This window comes from Somniosus microcephalus, chromosome 10 (genome assembly GCF_052327205.1).
Source record: "Somniosus microcephalus isolate GS21.2 chromosome 10, FLI_Smic_1.0, whole genome shotgun sequence".
Classification (NCBI taxonomy): Eukaryota; Metazoa; Chordata; class Chondrichthyes; order Squaliformes; family Somniosidae; genus Somniosus; species Somniosus microcephalus.
Window position 1 is genome coordinate 134,941,318 of NC_140996.1, and position 18,804 is coordinate 134,960,121.

An 18,804-nucleotide genomic window follows, 5' to 3' on the forward strand; every position below is an offset into this window, starting at 1 on the left:
AGCCTGGTTCCTTAATGGGAATAATCACGATTTCTTGTTGATTTGCTATGGAGTTACAGAAATTCAGCTGTTTCCTTTTATTAAGTGGGTGTGAAACACTTGTACTACAAATCATAGGAATTATGATGATTCTGAAAAATGCTAACTTTTCTAAAATTGTTGCAGGCTGGATGTTAGTACACTGGACTCAGTTATAAGTACATTTGCCTCTGGATGAGAAGGTTGTAAGTTCAAGACCTGGGCTCCTAATCTAGGGTGGTACTTCAGTGCAAAACCTAAGTGGTACTGCATTGACTTGAGGTGTTGCCTTCATATGAGATGTTAAACTAAGGCTCTGTCTACCTATTCCACTGTTTCAAGTAGACATTAAAGATCCCATGGCACTATTTGAAAAAGAAGAGATTATTCTCTCTGTTCCATAGTTAACATTGCTCCCTCAAACAATACCATTTTTTTAAAAACCCATTCATAGGAGTCTTTATTGTGGGATCTTGACGTGCAGATGCCATGTTTGCCAACATAATAACACTGCACTCCAACATAATTGTCTTTGAAGCACTTTGGGATGTTTGAGAGATGATGTGTTAAGGCGTTAGGCAAATGTAAGTTTTTTAGGCCTGTTTAGTAAAAGCTATTTTAATGATATGTCCACTTTTAATACCTATACAGAAGAATGTGGTAAAGAAGGGTTGTAGTGTGGTGTTTGTTAAGTCTGTGTGTTCTAGTTGTAATTACTAACACAGACTACAAGATTAAAGTTCAACAGGTCTTTACTGGTTGGAGGTCAGGACTAATACTAAATACAATATTACTACACAGTGCTTATATACCAGTGGTCACCACCGGTATTACGTATACAGCAGCCAGAGAAAGTAGTACATCTCTTAAGGTGGAACAGGCTTAAGTTCTCTTAAGGTGGAACAGGTTACATACACCACAGTGTTAGCTAGTTAATGTACAGTTTGTAGCTGCGCTGCATTTGCAACAATGGCTTCAAGTACCAGGAGTAGAAATCTCATCTATTGGTGTATATATGTGAATGTTATGGCATCTTTTTTACCAAGCTGATGCAGGTGTTTTTTTCACTTTCACCCGTCTTTCTCATCTTCCAAAGTGTGTTGCAAATATGGAAAGCTATAATGTGTGTATGTGGACATACAGCATAAACCCTGCTTTTTGTATTCCTGTGAAAATAATAATGGGGTCTCATAGGGATTTTTTTTTTAGGACCTCTTTTGTTAAATATCCTTACAAATGATCTGGAGCTAGGAGTCACAAATTTGCAGGCGATACAAAACTAATGAAAGTGGTAGACTCTAAAACTGAACAGGATAAGCTTCAGGAGGATTTGAATATACTTGGGAATTGGGCAGAGAGATGGCAGATGACTGCAACAGGACATAGAAAGGCTAGCAGAACAGGCAGACAAGTGGCAGATGGAATTTAATACAGAGATGTGTGAGGTGATGCATTTTGGCAGAAGGAACAGGGAGAGGCAATATATACTTTTAAAGCGTGTGCAGGGACAGAGGGACCTGGGAGTTAATGTGCATAGGTCCCTGAAGGTGGTAGGACATATTGAGAGAGTGGTTAACAAAGCATATGGGATCTTGAGCTTCATAAATAGAGGTATTGAGTGCAAAAGTAGAGAAGTTATGCTGAACCTTTATAAAGCACTGGTTAGGCCACAAGTGGAGTATTGCACCAGTTCTGGTCACCATACTTTAGGAAGGGTGTGAAGGCTCTTGAGAGGGTGCAGAGGAGATTTACCAGAATGGTTCCGGGGATGGGGGATCTTGGCTACAAGGACAGGTCGGAGAAGCTGGATTTGTTTTCATTAGAGCAAAGGAGGTTGAGGGGTGATTTGATAGAGGGGTACAAGATTGACAGGTTTGGATAGGCTAGACAGGGAAAGGCTGTTCCCACTAGTTGATGGTATAAGGACTAGGGGACACAGATTTAAGGTTTTAGGACAGAGATACAGGGGGGATGTGAGGAAAAACTTTTTTACGCAGCGAGTGGTGATGACCTGGAATTTGCTGCCGATGGAAGCGGAGACACTCAATGTTTTCAAGAGGAGACTGGATAGGCACTTGAGGGAAATAAACTTGCAGGGCTATGGGGATAGAGTGGGGGAATGGGACTGACTGGATTGCTCTACAGAGAGCTGGCACAGACTCGATGGGCTGAATGGCCTCCTTCTGTGCTTCTATGACTCTGCACATACAGATCCCACTAGTTTTTGCGAACTGTGCTTCTAGTGACAAAGGAGTAGCAGCTTTGGGAGCCCCAATAGTGTGCGTAAAGTTGAAAAATATTCTATATTGCTGGAACTAACTAATTGTGTACCTGACCTAGCAGTGTCATGGGATCTAATGTGGGCAAATGTTTTATCACTTGAGTTGATTACAAAAATTCCTACGGGGATACAAAATAAAATCCTGATAATTCTCATTTGTGCACTGATTATTAAGTGGCTCTTTTAAGTGTAGTACTTTTAAACTGTCAAGATTTTAAATGTTTGCCTTTGTAACAGGTGAGGGAGAAGAGATGTCTCCTTTGGCTTTGAAAAGAAATTCACGCACATCTGAAACTTACAAAAGCCTGCAAGATATCAGTGCCATCACCTCAAGTGAGAGCAGTGTACATTAATTAATCAGCTGTCCTAACCTTACTTTCTGGAACTTCAGTTAATTAAGCTAACCTTTTCTCTTACCTTTATCAGTAGCAGATAAATAGCATCCATGATAAACTAATGTCATTTAGTTTGTCACATAAAGGTGAAAATATTATTCTGTTCATCTAGGGATACAGACCATTAATTAGGTTTTACTCAATTATATCTAGCTTATTAAATTTATATAATATTTCAGTTTTCAGACTGGCTAATGTTTCTGTTTTCCAGAAGTCAATTTATTTTTGAAAAATATTAACTTTTAGTACTTTTTAACGTGGGAAATGGGAGCAACGAGGTCCAATTTTACCCCCAAATTATGTTAGTTGAATTTAATTTGTACCTGTGAACTGTTTATTGTAAAAAAAAGACTTTCCACTTATAATAGGCATGATTCTGTGATCTCAGACACCCAGTGAAAGCCGTGCTGGAAGCGCAAGGCATTTCTGATCTGGAAACAGCAACAGAACTCGAGAGCAAGAAAGCAGCTCTACAGAAGCCTGAAGGCCGAGGTCCAACAAAAAACTCGCGACCTAAAGAACAGATGGTGGGTGGAGAAAGCGCAGGAGATCCAGCAGCTAGCCGACAACCATGACGTGTGTGGATTCTTTAGCGCAGTCAATACCATCTACGGCCCAAGCACCCAAGGCCCTTCCCCACTGCGGGCCAAGAACGGAGAGGTACTCATCAAGGACAGGGAAGCAGTCATTGCCCGCTGGAAGGAGCACTTCGAAGATCTCCTTAACCACGACTCTGTCTTCGACACGAGTGTCCTCCACTCCATCCCACAGCATGCTACCCGCCACCATCTCAGCACAACCCCAGCCCGGCATGAGGTTGAAAAGGCCATCCGACAACTGAAGAACAACAAGGCCTCAGGAGCAGATGGAATCCCCGCCGAGGCACTCAAGCATGGCGGAGAAGCACTACTGGCACGAATTCATTAACTCATTTCTCTTATCTGGAAGGAGGAGAGCATGCCAGGGGATCTCAGACGCCGTAATTGTGACCATCTTCAAGAAAGGTGACAAGTCCAATTGCGGTAATTACAGAAGAGTTTCCCTGCTCTCCACCACAGGGAAAGTCATCACAAGAATCCTCCTCAATTGCCTTCTCCCAGTGGCCGAAGAGCTCCTCCCAGAGTCGCAATGCAGATTCCGCCCACTAAGGGGCACAATGGACATGATTTTCACTGCACGTCAATTACAAGAGAAATGCAGGGAACAGCACCATCCACTGTACATGGCCATCTTTGATCTCACAAAGGCCTTCGACACTGTCAACCGTGAGGGATTATGGAGTCTCCTCCTCAAATTCGGCTCCCCTCAAAAGTTTGTCACTATCCTCCGCCTGCTTCACGACGACATGCAAGCCATGATCCTGACCAACGGTTCCACCACAGACCCAATTCACATACGAACCGAGGTCAAGCAAGGCTGTGTCATCGCACCAACGCTCTTCTCAATCTTCCTTGCTGCAATGCTCCATCTCACCCTCAGTAAGCTCCCCACTGGAGTGGAGCTCATTTACAGAACAAACGGGAAACTGTTCAACCTCCGTCGCCTCCAGTCCAGATCCAAGGTCGTCCCATCCTCTGTCATCGAATTACAGTATGCAGATGATGCTTGCGTCTGCGCTCACTCGGAGGTCGAACTCCAAACCATCGTAAACACCTTCACCGAAGCATACGAGAGCATAGGCCTTACACTAAACATCCGTAAGACAAAGGTCCTCTACCAACCTGCCCCCGCCACACAGTGCTGCCCCCCGATTATCAAAACCCATGACAAGGCCTTGGACAACGTGGACCACTTTCCATACCTCGGGAGCCTACTGTCAACAAGGGCAGACGTCGACGACGAAGTCCAACACCACCTTCAGTGTGCCAGTGCAGCCTTCGGTCGCCTGAGGAAGAGAGTGTTTGAAGACCAGGACCTCAAACCCGGCACTAAGCTCATGGTCTACAGGACAGCAGTGATACCTGCCTTGCTGTATGCCTCAGAGACATGGACCATGTACAGCAGGCACCTCAAAGCACTGGAGAGGTACCACCAACGCTGCGTCCGCAAATCATGCAAATCCATTGGCAGGATAGGCGCACCAACGTCCGTGTTCTTGCTCAGGCCAACATCCCCAGCATCGAAGCTCTGACCACGCTCAATCAGCTCCGATGGACGGGTCATATTGTCCGCATGCCCGATACGAGACTCCCAAAACAAGCGCTCTACTCGGAGATCCGGCACGGCAAGAGAGCCCCAGGTGGACAGAGGAAACGCTTCAAGGACACCCTCAAAGCCTCCTTGAAAAAGTGTAACATCCCCACTGACACCTGGGAATCCCTGGCCCAAGACCGCACAAAGTGGAGGAGAAGCATCCGGGACGGCGCCGAACACCTCGAGTCTCTTCGCTGGGAGCAAGCGGAAGCCAAGCGCAGGCAGTGCAAGGAGCGCACGTCAACCCAAGCACCCCACCCACCCGCCCCTTCAACCACCGTCTGCCCCACCTGTGACGGAGACTGTAGGTCCCGCATTGGACTAATCAGTCACCTGCGAGCTCATTTTTAACGTGGAAGCAAGTCATCCTCGGTTCCGAGGGACTGCCTAAGAAGAAAGAAGAGAGGGCAGGATTATAATAAGGCTAATATATTTAGTTGTGATTCTCCAAACTACTGTCCCATTGAGTGTGGTTCCTTGCTGGAAGCACAGGATCGCTGAAACATTTTAACATATTTTTGCTTTGCCAGTTTAACATGGCAAAGTGGGAGAGGCTGGGGAGGGGGGAAGCAGAGGCGTTATCTGCCACATTACTAGTTATTGATGGAAACTTGTTCAATAACTTGAAGGCAAATTCTGTTTTAACAAAATTAAGTTGTAGTTAATGACTGCTCAGCCCACCTTAAAGAATAGTAAACTAGAAGTATATTTCAGCAAAAAGGGTTTCTTGTCCTGCATCAACCTCCCCTTATTAAAGTAAATATCTTGTGCATCAATTGATGAAATATGAGGATTCTTTTTATAAGGGACAAGAGCTGTGATATTCTATTTCTCTTGTGCTATTCTTGGTGAAGGCTGAAATGATCGACCATTCCTCCCAGACATTTGTTTGTTTTACTTTATGCCCCAAAATACTGGAGCGGTATCATCCCCTCACCCAGTTGCTTTAAATTTTAATGTTTGTTTAACTTTGCTATATTGTTTGAAACATGAGTGATGTAAATACAGTATTCTTAGCTCTCATTTATTTCAAAACAGTGCCAAATACCTTAGATTCTACAAACAAAGAAATCGTCCTCAGTGCTGATGATGGTAAATACCTTGCTTTTGTTCATGTACATTTTTTAAAATAATGTGTTGAAGTGCCTGACATGTACTATTAAACTGACTTATCAAATAAGTTACCCATAGGGAACTGAATGGTGCTGTGTGTCACTGTCACCTTTGGTAGCTAGGTTTAAATCCTGCTAAGACTAGTGGTATATCTCTCTGATCATGTGAAATTACTTTTGAGTGCTGGGCCAGAAGGTGTAGGGTGTTTCGAACCCCGCTCCAGACAGTCCCGGCAAGTGGAGTCGGAGCTCCGGCTCTAAATTCTGGGTTGACATCCAGCGGGACACTTGCGTCCGTGGGTGTGGGTGGCACCCCCCCCCCCTCCCCCTCGTATGGGTTGTGGGAGCCCGTAAAACCCTCCCGCCATAAGACTAACCACCCTAATGGCTGGTATGTAGATGGTTACGGTCACGGAAGGAGCGTTAACGCGGCCAGAAATCCTTCCACCACTTCATACAGTTCCCTAAAGGGAACAGTGTGAAGACACGTACGACGACGACTTTTGAGTAATTTCAACCTTGCACATTGTGTATTCCCTTGCCTTATTTGTCTTATAAGCATCATTTTGGTAGGGAAATTATTGGAAAAAATTCTGAGGGACAAAATTAGTCTCCACTTGGAGAGGCAAGGATTAATCGGGGATAGTCAGCATGGCTTTGTCAAGGGTAAATCATGTCTGACAAATCTGATTGAATTTTTCGAGGGGGTGACTAGGGAGGTGGATGAGGGAAATGCTGTGGATGTGGTTTACATGGACTTCAGTAAAGCTTTTGACAAAGTCCCGCATAGGAGACTGGTCAAGAAGGTAAGAGCCCATGGGATCCAGGGTGCCTTGGCGCGTTGGATCCTAAACTGGCTGAGTGGCAGGAGGCAGAGGGTGATGGTCGAAGGTTGCTTTTGTGACTGGAAGCCTGTGTCCAGTGGGGTACCTCAGGGATCGGTGCTGGGTCCCTTGTTGTTTGTGATCTACATAAATGATTTGGATGAGAATGTAAAAGGGATGATCAGTAAGTTTGCAAATGACACGAAAATTGGTGGGGTGGTAAATTGCAAGGAGGAAAGCCTCAGGCTACAGGACGATATAGACGGGTTGGTCAGTTGGGCGCAAAAGTGGCAAATGGAATTTAACCCTGAAAAGTGCGAGGTGATGCATTTTGGACGGACAAATAAGGCAAGGGAATACACAATGAGTGGTAGGACCCTAGGAAGTACAGAGGGTCAGAGGGACCTTGGTGTACATGTACATAGATCTCTGAAGGCAGCGGAACAGGTAGATAAGGTGGTTAAAAAGGCATATGGGATACTTGCCTTCATTAGCCGAGGCATAGAATATAAGAGCAGGGAGGTTATGATGGAGCTGTACAAAACGCTGGTGAGGCCACAGCTGGAGTACTGTGTGCAGTTCTGGTCGCCTCACTATAGGAAGGATGTGATTGCTTTGGAGAGGGTGCAGAGAAGATTCACCAGGATGTTACCTGGGATGGAGCGCCTCAGCTATGAAGAAAGACTAAACAGGCTGGGGTTGTTTTCCTTGGAGCAAAGAAGGCTGAGGGGGGACCTGATTGAGGTGTACAAAATGATGAGGGGCATAGATAGGGTAGACAAAGAGGAACTTTTCCCCTTAGTAGGGGGGTCAATAACAAGGGGGCATAGATTCAGGGTAAGGGGCAGGAGATTTAGAGGGGATTTGAGGAGGAACTTTTTCACCCAGAGGGTGGTTGGAATGTGGAACTCAATGCCTAAAAGGGTGGTAGAGGCAGGAACACTCAACATTCAAGAAGCATTTGGATGAGCACTTGAAATGCCATTGCATACAAGGCTATGGACCAAATGCTGGAAAATGGGATTAGACTGGACAGGGATGGATGGGCGGCGCAGACACGATGGGCCGAAGGGCCTCTTTCTGTGCTGTAAAACTCTATGACTCTATGACTCTAATAGCTGATGTATGATATTGACAAGTTCTCACTGATGTATGATATTGACAAGTTGGTGGTGCCATTGCATGTTTTAATAGCAGCAACTGTTGTGAAAAACACTGATGTTCACTTGCTCAGTGTAGTTAATTCGTCCACTCTGGACAACTAAGGCAGTAGTAAGTATTGCTACTTGAACAGCTGTCTTCTTTGGCATTTCAATGATTGGCTCAATGTGTCCTTTTGGGGCACAGAAGCAGCTGCTATAACTGACCAGCGAATGCTTTTGACACTGACAATGCATATTAAAAAGTATGAACTGTTCAATTTCTCATCTTTAAGCAGAAAATAATTCTCTCACTCCTTCTCGCTCTGTCCTTTCCACCCCCCTGCCCCAAAAAATGATCTATAGTGCTATAATAGTGTAAAATATTATAAAATGTGTATCATTTCCAAATGTTTAATCATTAATCTTCAGACCATATTTTACCAATGAACAAATATTGACTGACTTGCCAATTGTAGTACAAATGCAAAATACTGCAAATGCTAGAAATCTGAAATAAAAACAGAAAATGCTGGAAGTGCTAAGGCAGCACCTATGGAGAGAGAAACAGAGTTAACGTTTCAGGTCGATGAAAGGTCATCAACCTTAAACGTTAACTCTTTCTCTCTCCACAGACGCTGATGAGTATTTCCAGCATTTTCTGTTTTTATTGCCAATTGTAGTAGTTTGCTAAAATCTTAAATGAGATGATTTTCTTAATGCACATGTAATGTTCTTGCTTTCTACTGATCAAATTTAAATAGAATTGTACATGACTGAAGATATTGGAGTCTGATCCTACTGCTACAAGTTCATAATAAACTTTAATTCAATTGAAATAAACGTAGAACAGTTTTTACATATGATGAAATATTGTGCAGGTTGGGTTATCAACAGTTTTAAAACTAGACCAATGTACAAGTGTGTATGTGTTTGGAAGAGGATTTATCAGGCCAAGGCTTTGTCATTGATGTGGAGGGAGAGGTGATGCAAAGGAGGTCAGAGTTAAGTTGGAGAAGCAGAGGCTGTGTGCTGGCATGTAGGGCTGGAGAGGTTTACAGGGGTAGCGAGAGTGCTAACACTGAGCCATGGCTGACACATAGGCCGCAATTTTTATTCAGCTGAGGGGGCGGGTTTGGAGGCGGGTCTGTCGTGAAAATCGGAGAAATTGGGGGTGGGCTGTGAACCCGCCTGCATTCCACCTCCACGCAACTTTGGGAAGTGTCGGGTCAGCTGCTCCCGAACTGACCTGACCCCAAACGGCAGGACAGGTTGTTAAGGCAGTTAACCAGTCGTTAACTGCCTGGATAATCCTATTTTAAAGGGCTGATCAGATTTTTGAGGTTTTTCAACATGCTGCCCACCTTCATTAAAACACGTCTGGTGAATCGAGCCGGGTTGACCTAGGACCTGAATTATTGTCAGCTGCTCAAGCAGCTTAAAAGTGGTCCTGCAATCTCTCTTTTTTTCACATGCCACAACTTGGTGCTTTGAGGCTTGGGAGACATTTAGCAGCTCTACTAATCTTGAGTGTTGAGGCTGAAATCCATCTGCTGTGTGACCTCCTTGGAAGACCCTCTAGCCACTTTGTGCGCACACAACCTCCATTCCTCGACTGAGATATATACCAGCGGTATGAGTACCATTTATATCCTCTCATCCTGGTTGTCCGATCCGGAGGAACAGCAGCCGCGGCAGCAGCGCAACCAGGCACAGCAGCAGCACCAACAGCAGGAGCGCCAACCTTCTCAGCCACCTGATGATGCACAGGTCATGCGTCGCCACAGGAGAAACCCCCAACACAGGGTTTACAGGCATAGGATGAGCTTCCTCAACATGAGTGAGCAGCAGTGCCAAAGGGGGCTGAGACTTCCGTGAGACATCGTTGCTGACATCTGCGCAATGCTGCACCAATACCTGGAGCCCAGAGGAGCGTGTGGACACTCCTTGCCAGTGGCTGTTAGAAGTCACCACTGCACTCAACTTCTTTGCTTCAGGCTCCTTCCAGGGATCATCTGCAGACATCAGCGGCATCTCCCAGTCGGATGCACAAGCCTGCATCACGCAGCTTACCAATGCCCTCTTTGCAAAGGTGCACAATTACATCCACCTTTCCACGGATGAAGCAAGTGTAACTTTGCATGCGGTTGGCTTTGCAAATATGGCAGGCTTCCCAAGGGTGCAGGGCGTCGTAGACTGCACACATGTGGCCATTAGGGCACCCCATCACAACCCAGCTGTATTTGTCAACCGCAAGGGATTCCACTCCCTTAACGTCCAGCTGGTGTGTAACCACAGGAAGATCATCATGCATGTTTGCGCAAAGTACCCTGACAGTTGCCATGACTCCTTCATCCTGCGGCAGTCTACTGTGCCTCGGCTCTTCAATCCGCCAACCCAACTTGGCTACTTGGCGACCAGGGCTATCCCCTGAAAAAGTGGCTCATGACACCGATGAGGAGGCCATCAAACGAAGCTGAGAAGCAGTACAATGTAAGGCACATTTCCACCAGAAGCATCATAGAGCAAACCATCGGCTTTCTCAAAATGCGATTCCGATGCCTCGACAGATCTGCTGGAGCCTTGCAGTATGCATCAGCCACGGTGTCCAGAATCATCGTCATCTGCTGTGTCCTGCACAACATCACACAGCAGTGTGGCTTAGCGCTGCCTGAGGAACAAGTGGCTCAACATAGGGCATCCTCGGAAGAAGAGGGGGAGGATGAGGAGGCATGCCTTGCGGGGCCAGATGTGGCCAATGCAGCAGCACTCGAGCACACGCAAGGGATGCACTCATCCATGCCAGATTCGCGTAAGCTTGCGCTTCAACCACAGGTGGCTAGCATATGGCTATGTGTGGATGACATTCTTAAAATGCCATACATCATCATCTCCAATAAACGGTGCTTTCCTATCACTCTAAGCATCATCATTACAAACCCAAGTCACCGAGGCCTCAATGTGTAACTTCTATTTCCCAGAACACACAGGCCAGACCTTCAACTGTTTGCCATCTCTTTTGTTTACTACAGTAACAAAAGCATGACAATGCCAAATATTAAACACAACCCAAGACAACAGAACAAAACACCCAAGTGACTCCCCTTGTGACTATTTGTGCTTTATCTTCCTCTTACACCTGCTTCTATGTTGTGCTTCTCTGGTGGCTTCAGCAGATGTAGAGGCACCTTGCTGACTTTGATGCTGCGCTTGCTTAGATGCCTTTGGTGGCTGTTCTCTGGGTTTGGGAGCCTGCAAGGGCTCTGCCACAGTCTGCTCTTTCTGCGGCTGTACAGGGGCTGAAACGGCCATCTCAGTTGGGTGTGCAATGTGGGTCTCTGACTGAGGGCTCCGCAGTGGCTTGGTTGTGTGAGCGCTTGGAGAGGAGCCCACACTTCCTTGTTGCCTGCCACCAACATCCCTCTCATGGGTCAGCCACACTTCAGTGCTAGCAAGTGGCTGGAGAGCACCTTGCTGCACATCAGGGGGGCCATGAGTACCCGTATCTGTACTGGAAGTCCTCATAACAAGGACATCCATGAAGCTCTGGTGTCTCTCAATAGATGCCCATCTCTCTTCCATAGCTGACAATCTATTTTAAAGTCACCATGTTTTCGTTAGACTGGCGACGTCTGTCCTCCATGGTGGTTGTCACCCACTCCAAGGCGGAACATTCATGTGCCATTGCCTCCACAAAGGCAGTGCTCATGTCAGAGATGGACTCCTCCATTCTCTCCACACTCGCAGTTACCCTGGATGCAAACTCTGAGACTCCTGCACTTGTTCCTAGATTTCTCTTTCTGGATGGCTCCAGAGGCACAGCGTTTGCATGCAGCTGAGCAGATCTAGGAGAGTCCTGCGACCTCCGATGAGGACTCGACACTGCTGTCGCTGTCTCCACCATCTGCTGATGCTCACTTGTGCACTGTGATACACCAGGTGACAACACTACTCTATGTCACGAAGGCCCCACCGAGGTGTGCGTATCTGCGCTGGTGCTGGGTGCGCTGGGTCCTGGTGATGTTGCTCCCTCAGAGGCTGCAGGTTCCTCTGAGGAGTTGTCTGGCTCTTCCTCCTGGACAGTGGGGAGGGGGGCGCTCGACAGTCCTGTGGGAGAGTAAAGGCATGAGTTAGACATCTGATTTTGAGGTAGCCGACACATCCTTTTGTGCAGATGATACAAAGCAAATCTCTATGAACATCATATGCCATTGCAGTCAATCATTAAATCTAAATGAGAGGGATGAAACTCTATTCTGTCACCAGCTTCATCTAGTGCGCCCGTCCACCCCCCACTTCCAGCTCCTTGCCACCTCCAACGGTTTTGTGCGCAGCCTCCTCGGCACTTGTCACTGTTGTGAGGGTTGGTGTGCCTCCTCCTGTCTGTGTGCTCTCCCTCTTATTGTGGGCTATCTTTTCCTGCAAGGAGGGACACAAGTGGAGTTTCAGCGAGAGTGATGGAGTGACTGTGAAGAATCCCTTACATAGAAGCTTAGAGGGAGACCAAGATGGAGTGAGGTGCCAAGAGGAAGCTGCCTCCCTGTGAGTTGTTAGTTGTCAATGCATAACCGTGAGAGCGAGTGTGAGGTCATTCAGTACAGAGAGAGAGATGGCTAGGTAAGGGTGCAAGGGAAGTAAGGGTAAGGTGGGATGTGGAGGAGCAGACTTACAAAGCAGAGTGCTGGTGATGAGATGAGAAGGGAAGCAGAGTGAAGGTAAGTGTGATGTGATGCTCACTTTTAATGATTGCAGAAGATCATTAAAGCATTTCCTGCACAGGATCCAGGTGTGTGAACAAATGAACCTTGCGCTCACCTCCTCAGCAATGCACAGCCAGGCTGCCTTGGTTTGCTCAGGAGGCGTCCTCTGGCCATCGGGAGGGAACAGAATCTCCCTGTGCCCTCTAACTCCCTCCACAAGAGCTGCAGCCTTAGGTTTCGATGCACTCCTTGTGGCCTTGCCACTTCCAGACACCAGCAGAATCAAGAAATGAAAGGCTGAGGCTGCATGGGGCCCTTAAAAACATCTGCACTAATGATGCCATCAGAGGCGACTAACAGATCCGATCCCAGTCATTGGACCGGCCAGCGCGCACCACTCAACTTAAGGGGCCAATTAAACTAAAATCTCAACTGGGGATCGGATGCAGCCAGCAGCAGGTCCAGACCACCCTTACCAGGCAACCCGACTCCATCCCGCCGCCTCCATTAAAATCGCGGCCATAGTTTGGCTGGATTTTGGAAATGCATTCACGATAGTTTAATCAAATATAGGATGCTGTAGAATCTGTGGTTTATAAAATTACTTCATATACTGTTTCATTAAAATGTTTTTTCTTGAATAACTTTTTTTTGACTGAAAGGTATGTTTATACTTGCTGTTTAGTTTCCACTATTCCACCATCCCCGGAACGCCAATCTTTACAATCAAAGAGAATGAAACGTTTGAGCAAGTCAGTACCTGCATTTCCAGAGGTAAGGAAGACAAGAGTAGCAACTGCAGTATGTTTTTACTGAGTCATTTGGCTTTCATTAACCCCAATTCTGTGGTCTTTGTCTCACACATTGCAACGGCCGTTGGTGTTGTTATATAGGGCAGACTCCTTTATGAATTGTGATGCAGGTCCAATGACTTCGAGAGAGACCATGGCCTCTGTTAACCCTCCTACAATGAAGGGGAGGGGGTTAAAGATTTAAATATGCGTCCCCAACCCGGCGTGCATACACCCACCGCTTTTTGTATGCCAGCAATTATCGGGGTGTCCGAGTGCCCCACTGTGGAGAGGCGGGACACTTCATTAACATATTTCAATTGGGCTCTCCGTGCAATTTGGAGCCCAATTTAAAATTCAGTACTGCTGTGCGGGTTTCCCTGAGGTCGGGAAACCCAGCAGTAAAAGGGAGGCGGGAGCTGCCGGCTCCGTAAGATAAGTGCCTTTTCCAGCACTCTTTGTGCGCCAGGAGGAACAGGAGTGCTTCCCCATGGCCTTCAAGGAAGCATTCGGCCTCCCCCTGCCGATCGTGGCCCCTCTCTTCCACCTAGCCTGATGGAATCTCTTTCCCCCCCCCCCCCCCCACTGCTGCCACGATCACCGACCTTCCCCCATTCCCACCCGCGCCCCCCCCCAAGGATCCCTGGCTGCAGCCACCTGCCGCTGGTTTTAGCTCTCGGACGCCGGCCATGCTGTCATTTGGGCCGGTAGCCGGGTAGGAAATGGAACAAAAAATGATAGAGGTTTGGCAGGACCTCCCCATCCCTGGGCTGGCTGGGTTCTTCGGCTGTATTTAGCCTCTTCTGCAGCCTCCCTGGAAATATCAGGGACCATATTTCTGAAATGGGGCAGTATTTAATTCCCCATAATGAAGGGTTCCATCTTGTACTCTACTTGAGAACTAATACTACTTTCTTTTTCACCCCCCACACATCTCATGCATAATTACTTGTAACCATACCTACATAGGATGGAAATGGCTATATCAGTATTACATGAGGAACAAATTATAACAGGAATTTATTTTGGCATATATTTTTAGATTTGATTTTGTATCAAGTCCTCCAACTGGAGATGGAAGATGGAACTAGGTGACCATTTTCCTACGACTTGGTTGTTGGGGCCTGTAACAGTTCTCACTTAGTAACAAACAGTTTCTCAACGCAGTAACTTAAAGAAGCGGTGTCCAATTTGTTTTTGTTTAATATATTCTCAAATGTTTTAGAAGCCACAAGTATTAACTTTCAGGTTTGTGAATAAGCAGTGGGTTTGCAGGTAATCTGTTTAGGAACTGTAGATTAAGATGGGTATCTTTCCAAAGGTTTGTGGTTGGAATAGCAATTTAAGAAATTTATTACACGACTATAAATGTTTTAATGCATTTGCTGCTGGAAAGCCTACTTTTGTTCAGATTTAAATAAACTTTTAATCCTTAGCTGAGGCACAATTACATGTTATTAAATTGTTTTACTATTTCCTATAAGAATATCAGATTATAATAGTTTGTGGGCGAGATCATAAGACAATAAAAAAGATTGTGACCTGCAGAAATTACACACATTCTACAATATTAATAAATATTTCCTTTTTTAAATCTAATTGGTTCTGTTCTACTCCAGGACTAAATCAGTGCTGACTGTGGCTTTTTGTTTATGATTAGTAATTACTGCCATTGGGAGTAAAGAAGTGATGTTTGGATGTGAAATAATACTAAACTAGTGCTTAATGTGAGATCTATTATGGTAATTTTATTGACTTGAGGTTATTGAAAATAGTGTGTGTGTGTGTGGTTAATGATTCACCACTGTTCCTTTATTTTGATCAATATTTGGATATAATTGCACCTCATTTGATTATTGAAAGTAGATGGGCTGAAACTGTGCTTAGTTCTGGATACTCCAATGCCAAATAATGTCCCATTGGAATGAAATATAGGCAGTAGGAAGGGCTATATAAATAGTAAGAAATTAGCATTTAAAAAAAAGAAAGCTGTTCAAATTAGATTGAATAGTACTAATAGGATTAATAACTTTTCCACACTGAGATTAAGCAAAATGATAAATGGAACTTTGGTCTTGTTCTTCAATAATCCACCACCCTTTAGTTAAGAGATCCAGTATACCACTCTTCCTTAGAGCATGCCAAATTATGTTGGTATTGAAAAGCAATTGATAACCGATGATTTATTATGGAATTCTATAGAATGATGATGCAGACTCAATGTCGGAAAGCAGCTTCCGGATGGACAAGCATGGGACGATCGCAAGCTCTCTAACAAACATTAGCAGCTCTTCTGGCATGGCATCCAGATCCTCTGTATGTAAAACTTGTGTTATTCCATAATAATGCTTTTACTAACCTCATCTCAACAACTAGGGTTTTGTTTGTGTGTTCTTCCCCAACCTCACCCTCCTTCCCACCCAGAGGAATTGATATCCCTGCCATGTTGTCATATGAACTAACTGCTTTTCAAATGGAACCTTGACTTAAAAATTCTGATGGAGATGTTGAGTAGAGGACAGGTGTCACAGGGAAGGGTGAGTCATGGTAGGTTGTGGTAGTTCTCAATGATTACAAAGCGTCTACAGCACAGAAACAGGCCATTCGGCCTAACTGGTTGATGCTGCTGTTTATGCTCTAGACAAGCATTCTCCCACCCCTCTTCATCTAACCCTATCAGCATATCCTATTGTTTTCTATTTCATAGGCTTATCTAGCTTCCCCTTAAATGCATCTAATCTATTTGCATCAACTACTCCTTGTGGCAGGGAGTTCCACATTCTTACCACTCTTTGGGTAAAGAAGTTTCTCCTGAATTCCCTCTTGGATTTATTGGTGACTATCTTGTATTTATGGTCCCTAGTTTTGGTCTCCCCCACAAGTGGAAACATCCTTTCTACGTCTACCCTAGCAAACCCTTTCATCATGTTAAAGACCTCTATCAGGTCACCCCTCAGCCTTCTCCTTTCTAGAGAAAAGAGCCCCAGTCTGTTCAGTCTTTCCTGATGAGTATATCCTCTCAGTTCTGGTATCATCCTTGTGAATCTTTTTTGCATCTTCTCCAGTGTCTCTATACTCTTTTTCTAATATGGAGACCAGGGTTCAATATAATTTTAACATAATGTCTCTGCTTTTCAGTTCTATCCCTCTAGAAATGAACCCCAGTACTTTGTTTGCTTTTTATGGCCATCTTAACCTATGTTGCTACTTTTTAATGATTTGTGTATCTATACCCTGAGATCCTTTTTGCTCCTCTACCCCATTTAGACTCTTATTATCCAAGCAGTATGTGGTCTCCTTATTCTTTCTACCAAAATATAGCACCTCACACTTATCTATATTGAAATTCATTTGCCAATTACACATCCATTCTGCAAGTATATTAATGTTGTCTTGAATTTTGTCACAGGCTTCCTCGGTATTTACTATAACCCCAAATTTGGTGTCATCCACAAATTTTGAAATTGTACTTCCAATTCACAGCGCCAGGGACCCGGGTTCGAATCCAGCCTCGGGCGACTGTCTGTGTGGAGTTTGCACATTCTCCCCGTGTTTGCGTGGGTTTACTCCGGGTGCTCCGGTTTCCTCCCACAGTCCAAAGATGTGCAGGTTAGGTTGATTGGCTATGATAAATTGACCCTTAGTGTTAGGGGGATTGAATACGTGGGGTTACGGGGATAGGGTGGGATATGTGTTGGTGTAGGGGTTACGGGGATCGGGTGGGATATGTGTCGGTGCAGGCTCGATGGGCCGAAATGGCCTCTATCTGCACTGTGTGGTTTCTGTGATTTCTGTGAATTCCCAAGTCCAAATCATTTACATAAATTGTGAACAACAATGGTCCCAGCACCGATCCTTGTGAAACACCTTTTGCCAATCTGAGTAGCTACCCTTAACCCTTAATCTCTGTTTCCTGTTCTGTAGCCAACGTGCTATCCATTCTGCTACTTGTCCCCTGACTCTACATTCTCTGATCTTAGTCATGAGTCTACTATGTGGTACCTTATCAAAGGCCTTTTGAAAATCCAAAAATATATTACATGTACTACATTACCGTTGTCTAATATTTCTGTTACTTCTTCAAAGAATTCAATAAGGTTGGTCAAGCATGACCTTCCCTTTTAAAATTCATGCTGACTGCTCTTTATTATATTTTTGTTTCTTAAATGTTTTTCTATTACATCTTGGAGTAAAGATTCCAATGGGCCTGAATTTGCACTGGGTAATAAAGGCAAACTAACAGCGTTCGCTGTTATTATCCCTTTGAAACTGACTGCAACTTCAGGATGTAGCACAGGCGCATCCTAACACGGAAATCCTGAAGTTGCAGTCAGTTATTCACTGCTCCAACACTGGCTCCATTGTGCCCCCCCCTCCTCCCACCCAACCTCCAAAAGCTGGTAATCAGTGTAATCTGTGAAATCAGGGAAACTGATGAAAACTTTGGCTTTTTCATAGTAATATGCCTGTTAAATACCCCATTAAAAGTTAAATCCTTTTGGATTAGGTGTAACTGGGGTTTTAACAGTGTATTGAATGCTAAGCAAATGTTATGGCCCTGAAAAACTAATTTTAATTTTGTGGAGTGTCAAATTTATCCATTTAAATAAAAATTACAATTTTTAAGAAACTTAATTATTTTTTTTAAAGTTTGTCATCTTTATTTCAGGTTTACCCTTTCCCCATGTAAGAGCTCCAATCTTTGTTTTGCTCTCTAACATTTTTAAAGTGTTAGAATAAAAGGAGCTCCTTCACTTCCTGGTTCCTGGTCTGAGAATTCTGCATTGCGATTGGCTGCTTGGACAACTTGTTGATGTCACAGCAGCTTGCGTTGGGGATTCCCCATTAACTTACACTGATTTCAACTGAATGTCAGAAAAGCCGAACTTCTCGCCAAAGAGATCGTGAGATCTTTGTGAGCATCTTGCTTCCAAAAGGCATTTGACAAGGTGCCACAAAAGATTACTGCACAAGATAAAAAAAATTACGGGATTGGGGGTAATATACTGGCATGGGTGGAAGATTGGCTATCTAACAGAAAACAGAGTGGGGATAAATGGTTCATTCTTGGGTTGGCAATCAGTAACTAGTGGTGGTCCGCAGGGGTCAGTGCTGGGACCCCAACTCTTTACAATCTATATTAACGATTTGGAGGAGGGGACCAAGTGCAACATATCCAAGTTTGCCGACGATACAAAGATGGGAGGGAAAGCAGTGAGTGAGGAGGACATAAAAAACCTGCAAAAGGACATAGACAGGCGAAGTGAGTGGGCAGAAATTTGGCAGATGGAATGTTGGAAAGTGTGAGGTTATGCACTTTGGCAGAAAAAATCAAAGAGCAAGTTATTATC

At 44.9% G+C, this 18,804-nt stretch overlaps 1 protein-coding gene across 19 annotated transcripts in view; it reads left to right on the plus strand.

Annotated features, from left to right (window-relative positions):
• sytl2a (synaptotagmin-like 2a) overlaps positions 1-18,804 on the plus strand; it is a 156,161-nt gene that overhangs the window by 110,053 nt on the left and 27,304 nt on the right. For 10 of the 19 annotated variants that reach the window (XM_085998842.1, XM_085998843.1, XM_085998852.1 and 7 more), the window contains 4 exons: positions 2,537-2,632; positions 5,926-5,979; positions 13,348-13,436; positions 15,656-15,769. In XM_085998842.1, the coding sequence (XP_085854968.1) occupies positions 2,537-2,632; positions 5,926-5,979; positions 13,348-13,436; positions 15,656-15,769 (353 nt within the window). The remainder of the gene's footprint in view (positions 1-2,536; positions 2,633-5,925; positions 5,980-13,347; positions 13,437-15,655; positions 15,770-18,804) is intronic. The other 9 variants (XM_085998857.1, XM_085998858.1, XM_085998862.1 and 6 more) reach the window with 4 other exon arrangements.